The following is a 20,870-nucleotide window of genomic DNA, read 5'->3' as shown; positions in this document are numbered from 1 at the left end:
GCTTTTCGTGTTTGGGGTTTTTTGTTTTTGTTTGGGTGGTTTCTGTTTGTATGGCTTTATTTAAAGATTGACATTTCAAAGCAGTTTCAAAATTGAATGAAGTGAATAAGATTCTAGATACTTTGGACCAGCAGACTACTGCTCAGCTACTCAGTGAAAGAGGTTGTTTTCACATAATGTATTTTCTGGACCTCAAATGCTGGAAGGAAAAAAAAAAACTGCTGGAAATGAGAATAAAATCTGCTTAAGTAATTCTTTAAACAACTCTTCTTGCTGTTACTTGAAGGTTTCTTACTAGATTTTTTTTCTGTTTCTTACTGCTGAAGGGCTAAAATACATCCATGTTGTTGCCATGTATATATATGAAGGGCAACAGTTCTCTCCTTGGCAATAGCCAGAGATGCTAGGAAGAGTGCTGTGGGTCACAGGGGTCTGCACAGCCACAAGTGGTTGGGACATGAGCCAGAAGTGGCTGCTGAGGGACAGGTGACTGTGACAGACAGTGTGCAGGCAGTGCTGCTTCAGTGGAGCATTATGGTTTTGTGGGTTGCAGCTCATTAACTTTTTGAGAAAGATTCAAGGTCTTCATTGCTTGTTACACCTCTATCAGATTTTATCTCTTCTTTGTCCAGTTTCTTTTGAGCCTACACAATTTTCATCAGCCACTGTATTTCTTATTTGTATGGAAATGTGAAGAATCATCTCATCTTTGTATTTGGGCTGAGTTGCCTTTTGGTCAGTGGATGAAATACAGATAAGTCCGTGATATTCATGCTCACACAGCACTGAGCTTCCTCTTCTGTTGTTCCTGTTAGAAAAGTAGCTGGGTTGTTTTGTTTTCTTTTTTTTCATATCGCCTTTGCATTAAAAGTACTGTCTCGATTCCTAATTCAAAGCATCTGAAACTTTCCTTCTCTCACCACCCAGTTGCCACATCGTGCACTTCCCCATGGGGATACGTCAAAAGAAAAAGCTAGAACACTGAATGTTCTCTGAGGGCAATAGAAAGATGAGAAGCAAACTACTGTTACTTATACATCATGATGTTCACCTCTAGATCTTTGTTAGAGACAAAACACAAAATGATTCAAACACCAACTAAAGCATCAATCTTTATTTATAAAGTAGATTACAAAATAGATAATTTCAACACCTGAAGGTGTTTTTCATTGAACACACAGACACAGTAAATCAAAAGTTTCCTTTATCAGTGTGTTTATCTGTATGATAGAGCAATTATTACTTTGATTAGTTTTACAGACCCCTGACAGGAGGTTTATTAGATCAATTTCTCCCTACTTGGCAACATAAACATTTCAAAAATAATTACCTGTCACGTTAATTAGCAGCTATTAAATAGCTTATGAATTAAGTGCAAGCAGCTGCATTCCTGTGGGGCATTTATGAAGGCCAACAACAATTCTGAATGGACACTTTCAATTATGAAATGACCAGAGAGTTTACAGAGTAACTTTTCTTAATGCCCTCACTTTGTGCTGGCTCAGACCTTTAACAATAGCAGTGTTATGTGAGGCAACTATGCAGATGTAAACGTGGCAGATCTTTCTGTAAGAAAGATGCTTATTGCTTTGTCAGGAGAAAAGCTACAAGGGGCCAAGAGAGGCAGCTGGCAGTGCAAGACTTCGTGTAATTTAAAGAGAACTGTTAGCAAGCTTTCTCTTTTATGGAAAAAGGAGAGGGGAATACACTCAGGACATCACTCTGCTGGCTGACTGTACGACAGCATGAAATATTTTGAAGTTAGTAGAATAACTTATTGTCTGCTTTGGGTTGAACTGTACAGCAGCTCATTAGAAACTCGTTTGTGTAATCACTTAACCAGCTCTGGCCATCCTCCAGATTAAGCTTTCTACTTCCTACCCTCACTAACCCAGGGCAGGATTAAGGGATGAAAAAAACAACCCCACAACCTGCATATGACCATATCCGGCCAAACTGTTCCTTATTCAAAATATTTCATATTAAAAACCTAAGCTCAAATGAGGGTAAAAATGTATGTGCACTTCTTATGGCTGAGATGCAGACAGGACTATTAAATTCAAACAAAAAGCCCTCTCAAAGTCATTTTTAAACTGCTACAGCCACATGTTTACCTTATAAAAAAAAAAAAAAGGAATTTGGTGCTGATAGGATTTAGATTTCAACTAGAAATAAACGTAGTTACAGTGTGCAAGCTGCATACACATTAACAATGTTTAAGAACAATGATGCTTGTGTGACATGTCGTACACAAGAAGAAAAATTCCTCAGACCGCTCCTTGCCCTAAAGGGAAAGGCAAGAGGCAGAAAAGGAACAGCAGCTGAGGGCGGGAGATGAGCTGAGGATCATCAGGAGCTACTGAATTGGGCTGATGTAGTGTATAAGATTAAATGAAAAAGCTGAGGTGTCAGATCTCTACTGCATATAGAAGAAAAAACACCATAAAACCAGCAAGTATTGCAACCTTCATATTACACAGTGCAATTTCAAATGTCACCTAACAAGTTAGTATCACCAAGCGGCGTAATAGTGTGAGATAAAAATTGTTTTCATCAGGAACTAGCAGTGTTTAAGCCTTATTTCCTTAACAGAACTATTCTAAGATCTACCTTCCATTAGGTAAACAAATGATTCAGATATCTAAGTGTACAGCCAACACCTATATGCAGTGATCCAAGACTTGCAACTCCCATTAGTTTTAAAAAATAATCAAAAATACAAAGCTCAATACAAGACACTAACAAGCAAGTCCCCACTGGGGAACATAATCTATCCTTTAGAACTTGCCTCATCACACAATTTTAAAATGTTTAAGGTCATTTGATTTCTACATCTATTTCTTCTTTAACCTCCTTGTTAAAATCATCTATTTTTTCCTCTTCCTAATAAACAGATGACTCATGGTTCACTGCAGTTCAACTATCCTGGCTGATTTCAGTGTTTAGATGAGAAGCAGAAAAAATAGACAGATTCCACAAAATGCTACTCAAGTGCCAGGCAAAGACCTAGTTGGATTTTGCTTAAGATTTAATTTACTATGAAAGTTCAAACAATAACCTGAAAGTTCAAGTTGCAGTTGATAATGCAATGACACCAGGATCTCAATAAGTCAGCATTACGAAGCAAGTCTATTTCCATTTTCACTGAATTTGCAGTTTTAGATCCAAGTGCACAGAAAATCAATGATTTGGAAGAAACCTTAAGCTTATTGCTTTGAAAGCAGCTCCATAATTTACTGAGTTTAGTGACTGCATATTTTATCACATTAGACTTGGTCATTCAGTAATATATAAGGCTGATGAGTGGTATCTACGTCTGGAAAAGCTGTAGTGGTTTCATGTCAGATTTCTTTAAGAGACAAGCCCACCCAATTAGTTGTAAATTTGAAATGACCACCTTTTGCACAGGAAAAAATAAAAATAATCTATTCCTGAACAAGTACTTGCATAAACTAACAGATAATGGACTTTAATCTTTGTAGTATAAAATCCCAAACCCAACAATCCATCACATCAAAAAACGGAAGAAAACATTCTGTTGCATTACTGTCCATGAAAGTTACCAGGTAAAATAAAGATTTATCTGGGACAATGACAGCTTCAACTCTTCATACAAGTGAAATCTTGCAGATTTCAGTAGGCTACTCGTACAAATACAGGGTCATTATCTACACATACAGCTGCTACTTACCCACAGAAAATGTGGGCTTAATAGTCTTGTCTGTGAAGTTTATGATCACGTGTATTGCTATTAAATAATGGATTCTAATTTAAAACAAAAGAGTACTAGCTTAGTTTTCTACCTTTAAAATAATTAACACTTCCAGGTGTTGTAAAATATGGTCAACAAATGTAATTGTGTAACAACAAAGGAAGTACTGAGTTCAGAAGAGGGGAGAGTAGAAAGAATATTTTTAACATTTTTTTCTCTAGCATCTATAAATGGAATGGTGTCAGTTCATTGGCAAAAGTCAGGATTTCATTTTTTCTTACTGTAAAACCCTATAATTAATGCAAACAACAGTTTCTAATCACTGGGTGTTTCAGTCTCTGCTGGGCCTCTGATGAGTCTTCGTATTCCTCTCTTCCCTGCAGGACCTTTTGGTTTAGCAAAACTTTGCTTATGTGCATGTTGTTTTGGATGAACCTCTTCATAAAGGAAGTCAGCAGTTAACTCGTCGCCATTATCTATTTCAATCTGAAAAAAAAAAGTTAGATTCATCTTAAAGATGTATTTAATAAAATGCAGAAATTCTGCTGAAGCTGTAAATGCTATATTAAAACCAATATGTGCAATAATAGTCAGAGTCCAGCATGATGTTCTGTACCTTGTGCCTAAGCACCTCACCTCCTCTTGAATAGCTTTTCTTATACTCTAACCAGTATCGAGTTTAGTGCATTTTGATTTAATTAGCTCTTCCTTCAATAAAAGCAGAAATGCATACACCAAGTAACTTCTCCTGCCCCAAGCTTTAGCACAGTGTACATAATAATAAATAAGAGTACACATTCCATGTAAAAGCAAGTGCTTATTAGTCCTTTGTTAGAAATTTCCTTTATAATAAAAGAGAGCAGCATGTGATCTTTCAGAACTGGTAATTTCTTTTATTTCTTCTCCCTTCGAAAGCAAAAACAAATAGTTCCAATGTGATCTTCACACTTTCATATTTTTTTTTCCACTATAAAGTGTATTAAAAAATTGTAAAAGCAATGTGCATATATGTTGCTGTCTCTTGAGAACAAAAGGGGGAGTACAAACAACTCACACAATTAGTGGAGTACTGCAACTCAGCAAGTATTCAAGCCAGAGAAAAGATAGAACAAATTTAATTAACAAAGAGCCTGAGATTTTTCTTTGTTTGTTTTGTTTTAAGTGGAAGAATGTAAACCTGAAGAAAACACTGTTTTGAAGCCAAGGCCCAGTTTTTAATTACAACAAATTCAGAGTTCAGACAAATGCTTTGGCACTGCATGTGAGCATTCAGCATTTCACGGCCCCCTAACTATAGCACTTGCCAGCCACTGTATTGCCATTGAAGTACATGCCTCAGAAAGAGTCTACAGGAATTTCAGGCACCACGTAGTACATTTGTCTCATTCTAACGAAGAAATTTGTGAGAAATGATATATAAAACCATGCAGCAATTGTATGTACTCAAGCTACACCATCACGGTAATAACTTCTTTCAGGTAGACAATTATCAGAAACCAAACCTCAAAACTATTCTGAACTTAGAATAGAAATATTAATAGGTCACATATTTCACATTTACATGGACCGTTATTGTGGTCTCTGCTCTAGAAGTGAGAACCACTTGTTCTTTATGCACAGTAGTATAATCTTAGCAACTGGAAAGACCAGCATTCTCCTAAGTCCTTAATTACCCATCAAAGGCTCCTAAGAGTCAGTTTAAGTTCCAGAACTGCTGCTTCCTTTTTCCTTCATTTTGAAAATCATTATGAAACCTTGGCCTTAACGGAATTCAGAATTCAGCAATAATGTGCCGTGATCCGAAGAACGACAGGCCTTTTAGTAAGAAATCATGTTACTTCTGAATAGTCCTTCAGAGTACTTTCAAAGACCTTCTTGCACGAGAACAGGTTTACTAAAACTACGTAGAAATTATGAACCTTAGTTAATAAGTATTTCTTGTTCAGAATAAGCTCTTAAATAGGTCTTTAATAGCCATACAGCACCTTTCATTGTTTACAGAAAGTGGTGGCAGAAACAGTTATGGTTAGATATTAAAAAGGGAATTGAGGGATGGAGTATTCCCAGTGTACTCACCTTTCGAATTATTTGCATCCACAACTGTCTTTCTACAATTTCTAGAAGTGGACTTTTGCAACTAGAGTACAGCATTCGCTCCCGTATACTACAGGTGTACCCTGGCATGGAGTAAATGAAAACTGCAGGAAAAAAAAAGCAGAACAGAAATAAACCTTATCAAAACCTGTATCACAGAATCATTTACAGCAGAAAGACTTTGCGAATCAACTTTATAGTATGAAAGCTAAAACACCCAGAACGTGGCTTTGTGCATTTTAGTTCAGTAAGTGTTTCATTCCTAAAAGGAAGTATCTTAATTTTTTCACATGACTACTGATCTATGTGTTGCTTATAATCAAAAGGAATAGTTCACTACTTTCTAAATATAAAGACTCTTCAGAAATCAGTCTGGCAACCAAGTGACTTTGAAATCTATGAATACAATGAGAGGTCAGACACTCCAAGTTATCTACTTTTATGATGTGTCTTTCTCTGCCTCAAGGTTATGGAAGTATTTGAAACAAACCAACAACATTTCATGTTGGGAAATTTTCCCATACCTATGGATTCCAAATAGTCTCCTTCGTGAGTATGCTTATACAGGAAAAAGTGGTAACGTGCAGCATCCTTTGGAATTCTTTTTGGCAAGTCCTTAAGTTCAGTATGAAGTGTGTTGGCTAGAATAATAGTTTCATTTTTCATATCAATTTGCTGTTAATGAAGAAAAACGGCATACAGTTAATACACAGAAAACAAGCGAGAGAGTATGACAGGGTAGAAAAAAAAAGATTTCAAGTACAGAATGGTAACTTATCAGTATATGGCATCAACACACATTGTTTGGTGTGCAAGTATTTAGTACCTATTATTAAAAATAATCTGAAGTATCTTATACTTGCCAGCTGCACGTAATTGAGTTCCTTATTTCTCAATTTCTCCAGAGCCTGAATAGCTTCCTTAGCAATAGGGAACGCTACTCCTTGCAGAGTTTGATGCTTAGTATCTACACCAACATCCGTTTGTACCTGGAACACAAGCCAATGAAAATATGAACAGAAACCTGTGCAGGCATTCATTTGGTTTCTGAGAATGCACTGCATGTGGTTACACACAGAGCTGTCAGCAGCTATTCCAAGAATATGCTATGCCAAACCATCAATCCCCTTATACAATCCCCTTATGCAAAACTTGTTTTGTTTTTAATTAACAGGTCACATTTGCTTGCTTACCTGAAAACAGTTTCATATATGAAGCAGCAGAACCCATGGAATTACAAGAGAGAACTGCCTAAGTGTCAGCGAAGATCTAGCTAAACTCTAGAACAAACATAGAATAGGCCAGGAGCAAAGAGTCTGATTTTCCTGTGCTGCACTGTACTTCTGAACTCACAGTGTTGTTCCTGAACTTTATCGTGATATGTTTTAGACAAGAATAGGAAAATGTGATTATAGGAAGCCAACATTCTGGGAAGAATGGAGAAAAAACACGTCTTAGAGAGACTGATCTTCTTGAAGGAAAAAAAAGAAGCACCTTCCCTCCCTCCCTTCCACTTCAGCATCCTCCTTCAAAAAGCCTATCCAAAAGAAAGCAAACAGATGAACAAGCAGAGCTTTGATTTTTGACTTCTAGGAGGTTTAACACAGAGTGCAAAAACCTATGGTAACTGCAAGCTAGACAGTTGTTCATACTCTAGTTATCTTAGACACAAAAACTATTTGAGATAAAAGAACAGCTGTTTTAAAGATACTTCTCAAGAATTGGTGTGGCATATCTTAATATTCATGCACAATTTCTCTGAAAATGAGCTCTGGCCTCCAGCATTGCCAAACCTCATCTTTTTGTGCAAGTGTTAGCTTTTGAATGCACTGACTTCCTTTTACAATTTTACAAACACACGTAACATTGGTGATGAGGCAGTTAAGAAGACAGAAAAGCATACAAAATAGGAAGTGTGGGTTTTAGATCTATCAGCTGAAAGATGTTCAGATAGTGAAATATTCAACAATGATGAAAATAATTAAAAACGAAGATACTTGGGGCAATATTAAATTGTACTTCATATTTTAAAGGACAGCTTCTCAGCATCAGAGAAGGAGAATGTGAAATCAGGTAGGCGGAAGAGTTTACTTTTGTATTAATTTTAGTAAATTTCATAATACAATCGTATGACAAATATTTGCAAAATATATATATCTGCATAAAATCTGACTAATAAATGTTATTAAATTGGCATCACAGAACAAAATGTAGTAAAAACATTAAAAACTAGAAAAGCCAGCTACGAAGTCTGGGGACAAGAAGAAAATAACCCAGCATAACACTAGATTTAGGAGAAGGAACCAAATCTACTTGTCCATGACATAACATATATAAGCCCACTAAAGCTAAACAGAACATCCAAGTCACTTACAAAGACCTAAATCATACCATCACATTTGTTAGCGATGGCTGCCAAGGAGGTAATAAAATGGCAGATGGAATTTGATGTGGGTACATGTAAAACATTATATGCAGGAGGAAAAATACCTTTCTTCTACCTGCGTGGTGATGAACTAGCTACTGACATTCAGTATATTTATCTGAATATTTATCTGAAAATGTCAGCCCAGTGGTTACTTTAGGCAAAAAATCAATCAAGCAATCAAGGCACCACCCACCAACAAATGAAATGTTAGAAGTTGTTAAGAGCACATTATACATCATTACACAGTTCAGCTATCAGTAACATGCCTGTATCTTGAATACCACATGCAGTTCTGATTTCTCCACCCCTCCTTTTCATAAATTTTATAGAAGAACTGGAAAAACTGCAAAGAAAAGCAGAAGGATCAGAAGTGTGCCATGCCTACTTCAGGAGGAAAAAGTACACAGATGAGGACTTTTCAGCCCAGAAGAAAGAACTGGTAAGGAATGCAGAGGTCTTGTGGATATAGTGGAGAGTGAGGGGAAAAAAGTGAGGAATGGCTTTTCTCTGCCTTCCCCATGCTGTCTGTCAGGGTATGAGCTCATAGATAGCAGGCAGCAGTTCTTTACGTAGTACTTTGCCAAGCTGTAATAACACTGCTATAGGATCTGTGGCCAACAAAACTTCATGAGGATTCAGAACAATGACAGGACTGTGTCTGATGGATGGGAAAGAAAAAAAGCATACAGTAAAACATCATATGTTACTTTGGAAGAGTCCTATCTGCAAAGGCTGAGGCAATGAGAGAATTGCAGGGGTTGGAAGGGACCACAAGAAATCACCGAGTTCAGACCCCAAAGAATATTCAAAGGAATTATCACGCCCTTCTTATCTTGCTCTTACACCCCTCCCAGATTCCTGCTGTTGCTCACTCAGTGTCTTGGCAGCAGTAAGGTAAACCTTTGATCTGATTAATTCAAATATTTCTTAGGTAATTATGAAAGAACATAAAATGTAGAAAATTCATTTTTTTATTTTTAATCATAGAATTGCTCAGCTTGGAAAAGACATTCAAGACTGTCAAAAGTCCAACCTCAACCTGACCACACTACCCTAACTCTAACAACCCTCTGCTAAATCATGTCCCTGAGCACCACATCCAAACAGTTTTTAAACACATACATTCCCTTAATATCAGAAAGCTTTTTGTTTGTGGAAGCTAAAGCATGAAAGTTAATGAAATACTGCTCCACTGAGCCTAACCACAGGTTTCATACTGGCAGAAATAACAAAGATACAAATGACACAATTTAACATACTTCAAGATGTTCCAAATGAAGCCAAAAAGGCAGCAACATACAGTTAATGCATCCTTGAGAAGTACTGCTATTGCTGCTGAATCATAGAATCGGTGTGGTTGAAAAACACCACTGAGATCATCAAGTCCAACCATCAACCTGAAGTTTCATTACAGAACATGAACTATTAGTCAGCGTGAATCGGCTGTTACACAACATGCACATAGGGCATAAAAGACAACACTGATATCAGAAGTAAGTGGTCATTGATACCATGGAAGTTTTACATTTTTTAATGTGTGGTTTGGTTTGGTTTGGTTTTTTTGTTGTTGTTTTGCCTAAAGCTAATCAACTAAAATGAAGTGTTTGGTAACGATGAGCATATTTCTACACTGAATTAATCAAAAATAGATCTGGAAAGCAAAGACATCAAAGAAATAAATGTTAAAAAAAACAGCACTGTTACAGCAAAAGCATACTAGGGAGTGAAAATTTTAGGGAAGATAAGGAGCTGTGTTTAACATGATAGCTTGCTGGCATCCAGTGGGAAAAACATGCCACATTTCAAACATGTGAACAATGGCTGTAAAATAAGGCTGAAGAACTCGTAAGATCAACACAAGATCTATTAAGACATGTCTGAATGCAAACAGAAGTTAAATGATGGAAAAAATTGAGAAGAGAATCCTCTGAAACATTTCAGTCATTGGCTAAACAGCAATTTATCATCACATTACTTGTTTAAAGGCACATGCTAATAGTCTTTCCATAAAGTATTTGTGGGAAAAGCAAATGGATATTTTTAAAAGAAATGGTTAGTTCTTTTGGATTTCTGTTTTTATTTTTATTGAACTTTGTCTTATTTCTTCCAAGTCTTAAAGACAAGTGAACTGGTTCTGGAAGCTCAGATAATGAGTGCTGAAATATTCTTCAGAATTACTCACTGCAACAGTTGCTATTTTGTATTTTTTCTACAGTTTCTGCCACCATGTGAAATGTGGGCTACCAGAGAAGAGTTGAGGCTGATCTCTGAAAGTGCCCTCGTCCAACCCCCAGCCCGAGGAGGACCACCCAGACAGAGCAGGGTACCCACACCCACACTCCAGGCAGCTTTTGAAGATTTCCCATGAGGGAACTGCACAGACTCTCAGGGCAACCCGTGCCAATGGTTGGTAACCCTCACACAGAAGCACATCCACTGGTATTAAAAGCATGTTAGGCAGCAGGCCTCCGACAAAGCCACTGGCCCTTGCAAGCTCAGCAAGATCACACTGCTCTGTCTCCAGCCATCAGCATCCTGCTGTCCCTACTCACTGAGTGAGACATTTATATTCTCATCCACTCAAAAACTTACTGAAGTTTTTGATTTTCTGTTCTGCCTTTTTTACTCTAGAAAAGCCTCTGCCTACATCAGGAACTGTGCATCCGATGGCCGAGCCATGCTGAAAATTGCTGTAGGTACCTCATTAATCTTAATTTGTCGAAGCTCCTCTTCTGCTGCAGTCAGAGGTGCAGGGGCGGACTGTGATATCAAATATTTTTTATATCCGTTCAGTGAAACATCATCCTGAAAGCACAGTATCAGTACTCGTCATTTGCAGAACTGAAGTATTTTTTCTAACACAGTTCATGCAGCAGTTATTTCCCATATATTTACATTCATTTTATTCAGAGACTGCAAGTCTACGTGCATTTGCAAGCTCTACTTGGCATCCTGAACAGCAGGATTCCCTGGGCTGCTCTTATACCCAACTGTACAGTGGGCAGCACTTCCAGTCAGCCCATAATTACCTCACTAATTAAAAAATAAGTCTTTGTGAAAACAGAGGTATACATGAAGTTATTCAGACCTCTTTATGCATGCACCTTGGAACTATCTTATATAACTGAACACACAGCTATTAGCATTTTCACTGACAAATTGCTAGCTACTAAAATTCTTATTCCATAAATTAAGATGGCAACTATGGACTTGAGTCCACTTTCACAGTCAAATTTTAAAGAACAGACAACTTCATACCCTTGGTTTAAGATAAAAACGTTTGCTTTCAGTTGCTGAAGTCTCACTAATAGCTGTTCTAGCCTATGTGATTCAGATCCCTACATCCACAATGGCTTCTGTAAACAACTAGCCTGGAAGTTTTAATGGTTACAGCTTTTGAAGGATTCATAAACATGCAGTAAGATTAAAAGACTGTACTGTTAGTCATGGGTGATTTAATACCCATTTGAAGGAAGGACATCTTAATCTTAAATTGTTAAATATAATTACTTTTTCAAATGAGAGTTATTACATTTTAACGCTTGAATAACACACAAAATTTTCAACCCCCTGTTTCCTTCATCAAAAAGAGCAACATCACCACAAATCAATACCAGTAAAATCATCTAATATAATTAGCATTCCTGAGAACATACCTCTGCTGTTCCAAATACTTCATCCTTAATATGACCACCTCCAAATTCTTTCTTAAGTGTTGCCCGGGTTGCTGCATACAACATCTTTTGACGAACCTGATATATCATAAAACAGGGGTTTGTTTAATTCTTTCTTCTGTGTAGTGTACACAGCTCAGGTGTACAACAACAGCATTTTGGGGTATCAAGTCCATAAACAGCCCTTCTTGTACAAATATTTTAAGACTTGAAAGTGCAGTCTGAAACTGCATTTCTTAACAACAGAACAGAATGAGTTCTGGAGCATGATGCTAATATATGTTAAATTCTCAAGTGCACAATAAGACATTTTACTATGCATTATTATTAAACTAATTTCTAAGCCAAACTGCAGCTTTAATTAGAGCATGAGCTTTAAAAATATAATAATAATTAAAAAAACCCCACAAAACAGAACAGAACACAATCCTTACTACTTCTGTTTAGGAAAAAATAAACACAACAGATTAGATCATTTGTCACCAGTCTGTCTACTGTAATGTGATACATCACAGAAAGAACAAACTGCAAATAACCTTTATTATTTTTGATTTGGTATTCAACTACAGAATGGAAAAATGAAATTTTCTAGAGCACAAGACCTAATGATGCTTGCTTCCTATCAATTTGCATCCAACATACATATTCCTCTCCCCACAGTCCCATTTTCCCCAGCTTATTTCACCACCATGCCATCCTCATCAGAATACCCCAATCTTTTCCACTCTATTTCTTCTGTGCACTCCAGCTCTTGGTCTCCTACTGTTTCCTAAGTGCTATCCAAAGTAGCGCAGGAATCTGGGAATAGATTTACTTTGTCCTCCCCTATCTCACATTTACTGAACTTGGAGCTAATACCCTACTTTCTCCTAGAAATTGATAAGGCTGACTTCCCTTTCCTCCCACACTCTGTAAGAAAGAGGACATTCTCAGATAGGTCACAGACTCATAGATGCCAACTGGTCTGCCAGCAAACCAAACAGAGTAAGCAGCTTTAGCTCAAACTATAATCTTTCTCTCTATGATGACACCAATGGGGATTTCTGTTCTATGTTCTTCTATTATTTCCATGAACACTGACAGAAAGAAGAGCACGATAATGTGTGCTTTTCCTCTGACCAAGCTAGAAATAAGTTGGACCAGCTACACTCCATCTAGACTCACAATCAGCTTCAAGGAAGATATCTCTACAGTTTCCTTGGCAGAAAGTGTGATGAAGGCTGGGGAATGCTTCATTCCCCAAATCCTTCTCATCTAGGATTTGGATCGAACAATACTGTTGAATAAATGTTACAAATTTATGTCCTTTGCATCTCTCCTCTAAAGACAGGCTGAGGGAGCTGGGCTTGTTCAGCCTGGAGAAGAGAAGGCTGCAAGGTGACCTCACTGCAGCCTTCCAGTACCTAAAGAGAGCTTACAAACAGGAAGGGAGTCAACTCTTTGAAGAGGGTAGATAATGGCAGGACAAGGGGAAGTGGTTTTAAGTTGAAGGAGGGAAGATTTAGGTTGGATGTCAGGGGGAAGTTCTTTGCTATGAGAGCGGTGAGGTGCTGGAACAGGCTGCCCAGAGAGGCTGTGGATGCCCCATCCCTGGAGGTGTTCAAGGCCAGGTTGGATGGGCAGCCTGATCTAGTATAAGATATGGAAGTCGGTGACTCCACTTGTGGCAAGGGGTTGGAACTTGATGATCCTTGAACTCCTTTCCATTCCAAGCCATTCTATGATTCTGTGACTACTACTTACAGGAGAGTGATCAGGTGACCAAGCAATAAAGATCCATTCATATCCTTGTGCATTCTGAGAGTCTAATCTGTATAAAATGTAACACGGTTGCTTGTCTTCAAGAAGAGGAAGAACGAAAGGATCATAATCCTTTTCCCATGATCCAAGTGGCCGCCTAGAGGATCCCAGAACAAGTTGCTCTAAAACCAATAACCAAAACCATAGGTTAGCAAATATATAGTTGATAGTGTTTTTCAAAATTAGTTATTATTATTATATATGATAATTAATCAAACACTTCATATTCTGTAACCATGCCCACAGGAATGGAAGTCAGGAGCACTCAGTGTGATAGTAAGCGAGTTCCTGCGAAAGCTGTGTATGCACAAAGCCTAACTTCCTTTAACCAAAATACAGTTAGTTGAGAAGCAGTGCACTGGCTGTCATCAAGTTCTTTGATCTGAAGAGGTAAGACTGATATCAGTGCTTAGCATAATGTGTACAGAGAAGAAATAAAAACTGCCCTTTGCTAGTTCATTTACTTTTAAAATGAAATACTTAATAGAAATAAGATGAGAGTAGGTTTTTAAAAATTAAGATTAGAATTACTGATTTCTGACACACTCCAATGTTTGTACTTATGGTAAGGACAGTAACTCAGCTGCACAATGAAAAGAGTTTGGAATGAACATGCTTGCAGTAATCACTTTAATTTGACTATGTATGTAGATAAACTAATACAGCTTCATAACTGCAGTCTCTTTAAATTACTGAAGTTGTTTATTATGTATAATTGGCTTAAATCCATAAAGAATACTTCAGATGAGATTTAATTATATGAACAACTGTAGCAACAAGATTTCTCGCTCACATATAAATCACATCTCAGCTTCTAAAGAAAAATATTACTCAGTATCTTTCAAAACATTTACCAACTTTCAAATATTAGACCCCACAGCCAAAGAAGAAACACCTTGTTTATAGGGTTCCCACAGCAGTTTAAGGGCCCATAGCAGCTGGCAAGCATAGTATCTTTTGAGAGTCTTGGACCTGGTCTTTAATACTTCAGACAGAAGTTCAACAGTCTCTAACTGCAGACTGTTTCAGACAAAGCTCTCTCCCACAAGGCACAGAGCATGAACAGCTCAGAGAGAGAGTGTGTGTGTGTGCATTTGGCACTTCTCTGCATTAGGTGCAAAGTAGCTGAAGCTGTACACATAGATAACCAGGACACCCAGAACGTACTTGGCAATTCTTAGCTCTAGGTGGCTTTATAATCACTTGAATTTAATAAAGAAACAAACACAAAAAAATAAACACGGCAACTATATTGCCCAGCAGCAAACCAGTTCCCTTATTCACTCAAATTAGTAGAACTCCATTTGAGTGTTGTCTACTCATTAAGGGCATTGCTGAAAGCTCCTGCAGACATATGAGGCAACCATTTTGCTTCCAGCATTCTGGAAGCATTAGAAGCCTCTTTTTGAACTATGGAAAACAGAATTAAGCTGATCTCTACTTCCACAAACAGACAAATTGTGTATACATATACACACACACAAGCACACAGAGAAAAAAGTTTAAGATAAAAATGGAAGACACTCCCTACTTATGACCTTCATTTTGTACTAAGAAGTATCATGTACACACAAGCACATTGTTTTAACTTTCCTAATAAAAAAATATAGGCCAAGACTTAGTAACCCGTGCTGCTGAGACTTGCAGTGATCTGACTATAATATTACTGTTGCTTCCTTGAGAAAAGCAGGGAAAAACGGAAGCAAACACAAAGAATATAACAGCAAGTTACTTACCTAACAATAAATGTACGTATGTGTATGCGTGTACACACACACCTTTCTCTAGCTAACAGGTTTTTCAGTGTATTGTAATGAGTGAACTTTGGGAAGAAGAGAAAAAAGAGGTAACGAGGTGGGCATGTAATGGGTACTAATGTACTTCTGAAAGAAGCAATGGGTCTTGGGAGAATATGAAATGACATTTGGAAGAAAAATTCTAATTTAGCATCACCAAGACTCAAATTCTACCTCTAGGATATGAAAGACCTTGGTAAGATTAAGCTTTGAAGAGTTCTTGTTTTTTTAAATAATTCTACATGAAAATCACTAAAATAGTTAGGGAAATATCCAAAAGAATACGGGAAAAATAGTAAAACTTGACTGACCATTGTCAATGACTATTTTCAAAATTCTGTATTTTCCATTTCTGGCTCCAACAAAGATGTCTTTAACATTTTCACTTGCTGAAAAAGAGAAAATAAAAGTAAGCAAATTAACACATTCTTCTTTCCAACAACAAAGAGTACTCAGGAAGGTAAAAACGACACTGGAAAAGCATACACCTGGCCCACCACTATGATGCTGGACTGAAAAAGGAACACAGGAGTGGTCAAATGCTGTTCCAGCCACAGGCAAGCCACAGAAAGATCACAGACAACATTACAAACATCTGCAAAACAGCCCTGCTCAGTTGCAATACCGTATCATTCTCAACATTGTGAAAATTCAAGGTGACATCACATCATCACTCTCAGGTTTCCCAGTTCACACAGTAACACAACACAAATACAATGCATCTCAAATTACAGGAGCTTCATGAAGTCTGAAAGTTTGCAGTAAGCCTGCAGACACAAACTTGATGCCTGCCAGGAAAATGTTAGAGCCTGTCTGCAAAAATCACCTGCCTTTCCTAAGGATGCCTCTCTGAAGGGTACCAAGGAAGGCTAACACTCTTGATTCATCTTCTCTATCAAGTCATGACCTTGCAAGCATTTTGCTGACACTTTTCAATCCCTGACCCATCACAATAGGGCAGATTAAATGAATTCACAAATTTCTGTAATTGACATTGATATTACAATACAGGTATGATCAACCCCTTCTGTAGGCACGAGGAAGAATTGTGCTCGAGTCCTGAAGACGTTATTCTAATTTCAACTGCTTTGCTAAATGATCTGTGTGCAGATCAGTTTAATTATACCCCGGACAGGGGGCTGTCCTGCACTTACTAAAGAACACTTGTTGCAATCTGGTCCTTTAAGTAACCCCACAGCACAGAGGACAGCACCCGCAAAACAAACAGCAAACCAGGAAACAAAGAAAAAGGATTATTTACAGTCACAATGAGGCCGAAGGAACAGATGGCATCTGGCTGTACTTCTACCCATATTCAAAATATGTAAAACTCAGGTCCATGAAAGCAAAGGGCAGGTCCATTCTGGAATTCCACAATGGGCTGGGGGATGGAGATGAAGCATGGGCATTTACACAAACAGAACTGTGCTGGATTTCCAGTCCAAGCCCACCTTCATCTCAGTTAGCACCTTCCCACTCAGCAGTGCAGACCCTCTGTAATCAGCTTTTCCAACCATCTCTGCCTTTCCTCACACTTCCATTCAGCACACTAACATTACACCACCTTCCTGACTTCCCAATTCCCCCGGAAACACTTGTCCTCTTCAGGTCTACAATCCCTTGCTCTTTGTACTCTTGTATCAACTCTGCACACCAAAACAACACTGAGACACAGCAGTCCTTTGCACTGACACCAGAACCACAACAGCTCCTGGAGTCATTTTCTGAGACAAGATGTTAGTGATCGAGAGACAGACTCACTATCTGTGAGATACACTTTTTTTCTCCATACAGAGATCAGAAAATTCACAACAGAGCAATTAATGTTCTATTTAAACCTTCTGCAGAGCAAAGACCTCAATTACAGTTTGGTCTTGGAATCTCACTGGCCAACTTGCAGTTTAATTTCTTTTCTAAAAAACATTCATGATGATAAACATGTGATGATAAACATGTCAATTCTCTCCATATACATCACTGCTTTTGTTACAGAAGTTATATCTCAGTAGTGGAAAAGCTTCATTGTACACGTGGGAAGAAACACATGGGATATGTCTTAGTTCTACATACCCTGTTCTATCCAGCAGTGCAAGTTATCTGTTGTTTCACTGCTGTACTCAGGTGCTTTTCAAAGGATGCAACATACAGAGCTAAGATAGACAAGCTGACATGCATGAGGTCTGCTCTTTAAGTAATGCCTCTTATTTTATTACGTCAGCCCATGACACCATCCAGAGGTAGATGGTGGTGGTATGGCAGTAGATGGTGGACCGTCCCACCAATATTCCATTCCATGCTGTTGCTGTGTGACAGATGGCAGCAGAAGGGCAGCCTGACACGATGATGTCTGACATAGAAGTGAGTATGAAGTAAAAGCATGCAACTGAATTCCTCCATGCAGAAAAAATTGCACCCACTGACATTCATCAATGCTTGCTGAACATTTATGGAGACCAATCAGTGGATGTGAGCACACTGAGGCAGCGAGTGGTGCATTTCAGCAGTGACAACAGCTACAGGGGTCACCTCTGCTGGTGCAGATTCCTATGAGCATGGCACGCAGGCTCTTGTTCATCAGTGGCCAAAATGCAGAGCTAATGGTGGGGACTATGTTGAAAAGTAGCTTTGTAGCTGAGAGTTTTGCTTTATCAAATAGCGTTACAGTGCTCTTTTATCTGTTCCAGTTTCCAAAGAAATAAATAGGCATTACTTTAGAGCAACCAACACGCTACCTTCCTCAATGAGCAAATTTGCATTAAGTAAACTCTTTGGTATTTGAACAGTCCCTTTATAAAAACTGGTTACAGTCTTCAAATGACTGTGTAAAACAGCCTGTAAACGTACACACATACCAACAACTTACTCTGTTGCACTTTCAAAGTGATTTATCTGTAATATGGAACATTGAAATGCAATGAGACTTATTTCAAAAATACACTTTTGAAATAATTTGGAAGAGTTGAACATAGTCTTGTGAATCTCCCCACAGCTCAATGCACCCTGCGACTATTTATATTTGCTGCTTTGTTTGAAAGCCCCGTCCTTTTGCCATTCGCCTGGTACACATCACTGTCCCCATTACTTCATTTCTGCTTCCAGAAAAGAGCGCTCCATGCTGCCAAATCTTGTGATTGTTTATGAGTGACAGTAGCCTGTTTGTTGCTAACGCCAGCAACGGCACAACAAACGCTATCCCTCTTCCAATTGCAGAAGCTTTACTACAAATGAGACCCTGGATAATCAGGCTGCATCCCAGCCTGCCAAGGCAGGATCAGGGCAGGAAAGCAGCTGAGCTCACTGCAGCTCTCTTCAGAGGACAAAAGGCTCTCAAAGAAGAGGCTTAGCCATTCTTGGTCATGGTAAGCAACAGGGTGTTCTTGCCTTCCCTCTTATTGGGGCTGGAGGGAGGAGCATAAGAGAATGAAGAGCCACTGGAACAGTATTCCTCAACGTGGAAAAACACTGCTTGAGGTGCACCCCAGCCCAGGAAGGGACAATCAACTTAAAACAAGTGGCCACTCCAACTTAATGGCAAGCTGGCACTGGGGGGGAAGGAAGAGAAGAGAGGCGACAGGCTGTGGAACAAATGTATCCAGCAGCCAAAAACGGGTTTGAAGAGCAGTTAAGAGCAACCCAGACCAGGACAAAAGTCACCTGCAACCATAAATGCAGACGAGCAGACAAAGTACACCACATTAGTCACTGAGCGAGGCTGCAGAAAGCAAATAATAAAACCGCAAACCCCATAATCCTGCTGCTGCTGCATTATCCCTGCTTAGCAGTGCTGTGATGCTGCGAGGCCGATAATCCCGAGAAATAGCACGTCGCCGTCTTCCAATTGCTCCTCACATTCCCCAAGGCCTGGACACGCTGAGGAAAAAAGGGCTCTCCTGTACTTTTTCCTCGTCACAGGGGCTCGCCGGGATTCCTCCTTCCCAGCTCCGGCTCTTCCAAGGTCCTCCTCCAGCGCTGCGGTTCCTCAGTGAGCGGGGGCAGCTGGGCGCTGCCGCAGCGCTGCGGCGATACCTCGCGGGGCCGGAGGTCCCCGTCCGGCCGCCGGAGGACACCTGTGTGCAGGGCACGCCTCAGGCGCCGCGCCGGGCGTTCTGCGGGAGATCCCTTCCAGCCGCACCCGACTCGATCCCCGCTGCCCCGAGGCTGCCGGGCGCGGCCAGACGCAGAACCGCCACCCGCGGGGCTCCGACTCGCCGTGCGGCAGCTCCCGCTTCGCTCCGTTACGGGTGTGACCTCGGGAGAAAGGGTAGCTCGGAGCGAACAAAGAAGCGGCGGGGAGAACGACGCTGCGGAACGGGGACGCGGGGACGGCCCGGAGGGAAGGAAAGAGGGCAGTACCTTGGATGCCGGTCTGGTGGGACATGTCGCACCGCTGCGCCGGCGCCGCCAGCCACGCTGTGCCCGGGGCAGCGCGCGTCGACCTGGCCCGGCCCGGCCGCGCACACGTGACACGCCGCCGCCACTCAGCGGCCGACGGGAGGGAGCGCGGCGCCTTCCGGGCTCCGCCGGGCCGGGCCGGGCCGCCCCAGAGCCCCACGGCGGGCGGGGTGCTGCTGCCCCCTAGAGCAGAGCCCGCCGAGCTGCTCGGGCCGGCCGGGTCCTCTTGCCGCCTTCCCCGAGAGGGTGGTGCTGCGTTCATCCGCCCTATAGCGGTGCCCCGAGCGGCCGTCTGTAGGCTGGAATACAGAAAAATGGCCGAAGGGAGTTTGGATGATCTCTAGGCACCTGTCACGGAGATGGCTGTCTTGCCTGAGGCGAGGAGGGACGCTTACACGTTCTGTATTGAACATGTATTCTATGTTAACCTGTCAGCAGTAAAGTGCCTGGAAGAAAAATTTGGGAACACAGCCCAGAACCACAGCTTTCACCTCAAACCCCTGCTCCTACAAGGGAGGCTTTATCCACTAATTTTTCATGATTTCACTGAATCACAGAACCACAGGAACCTGAATTGGAAGGGACCCATAGGCATTGAGCCCGAACTCCTGGCTCCACGCAGTTATCCCCAAAACCCAGACTTATGTCTGAGAACATTGCCCAGATTCTTCTTGAAACTCCAGCAGCTTGGGGCTGTGCCCACTGCCATGGGCTGCCTGCTCAGAAGATGCATAGTAACTCTTCTCTAAAAATGCTCTTGTGTAGTGTGCTATAGTCTGCAATTTTAATATGTACTGTGTTTTTTATTACACTCTCAGCCTCTCAGTGAGCTGGGCAGGCGTTTGTAAATGTAGCAGGACTGTGGGCATGTGGGCAACAAAATGTCCTGATGCTGATGGTTCTTTCAGATTCCAGAGAGTTAGCAGTGTTTTTTGGGGTCACCATTTAGCCCAGTGGCCTATCGCTTGGCACAG

General features: G+C 40.2%; 1 protein-coding gene and 1 long non-coding RNA gene across 2 annotated transcripts; one reads left to right on the top strand and one right to left on the bottom strand.

Annotated features, from left to right (window-relative positions):
- Nucleotides 1-1,099: 1,099 nt before the first annotated feature.
- Nucleotides 1,100-19,993, bottom strand: TWF1 (twinfilin actin binding protein 1). Its single transcript, XM_052667424.1, has 9 exons — nucleotides 19,858-19,993; nucleotides 15,816-15,893; nucleotides 13,652-13,830; nucleotides 11,891-11,986; nucleotides 10,935-11,039; nucleotides 6,670-6,795; nucleotides 6,331-6,481; nucleotides 5,789-5,910; nucleotides 1,100-4,198 (listed from the first exon to the last, which is right to left on the bottom strand). The coding sequence occupies exons 1-9, from the start codon at nucleotides 19,880-19,882 to the stop codon at nucleotides 4,028-4,030; spliced, it is 1,053 nt and encodes a 350-aa protein (XP_052523384.1). The 5' UTR covers nucleotides 19,883-19,993; the 3' UTR covers nucleotides 1,100-4,027.
- LOC128073081 (uncharacterized) lies at nucleotides 6,965-13,698 on the top strand. Its single transcript, XR_008202609.1, has 2 exons — nucleotides 6,965-8,673; nucleotides 10,450-13,698. It is a non-coding gene; the product is annotated as an uncharacterized LOC128073081 (long non-coding RNA).
- Nucleotides 19,994-20,870: the final 877 nt, after the last annotated feature.

Source organism: Tympanuchus pallidicinctus, unplaced genomic scaffold (genome assembly GCF_026119805.1).
Source record: "Tympanuchus pallidicinctus isolate F22 unplaced genomic scaffold, pur_lepc_1.0 scaffold8, whole genome shotgun sequence".
NCBI lineage: Eukaryota > Metazoa > Chordata > Aves > Galliformes > Phasianidae > Tympanuchus > Tympanuchus pallidicinctus.
Note: the sequence above shows the minus strand (reverse complement) of the source record. Positions and strands in the feature narration are given on the sequence as shown.

What these genes read in the sequence shown, in the direction of transcription:
- TWF1 (XM_052667424.1), bottom strand. Translation starts at nt 19,882, where the DNA reads ATGTCCCACCAGACCGGCATCCAAG. An exon ending in GGTCACCTGATCACTCTCCT is followed by an intron (nt 11,987 to 13,651) that starts GTAAGTAGTAGT and finishes ATGATATATCAG; the next exon opens with GTTCGTCAAAAGATGTTGTA. An exon ending in AAGTATTTGGAACAGCAGAG is followed by an intron (nt 11,040 to 11,890) that starts GTATGTTCTCAG and finishes CTGTGCTTTCAG; the next exon opens with GATGATGTTTCACTGAACGG.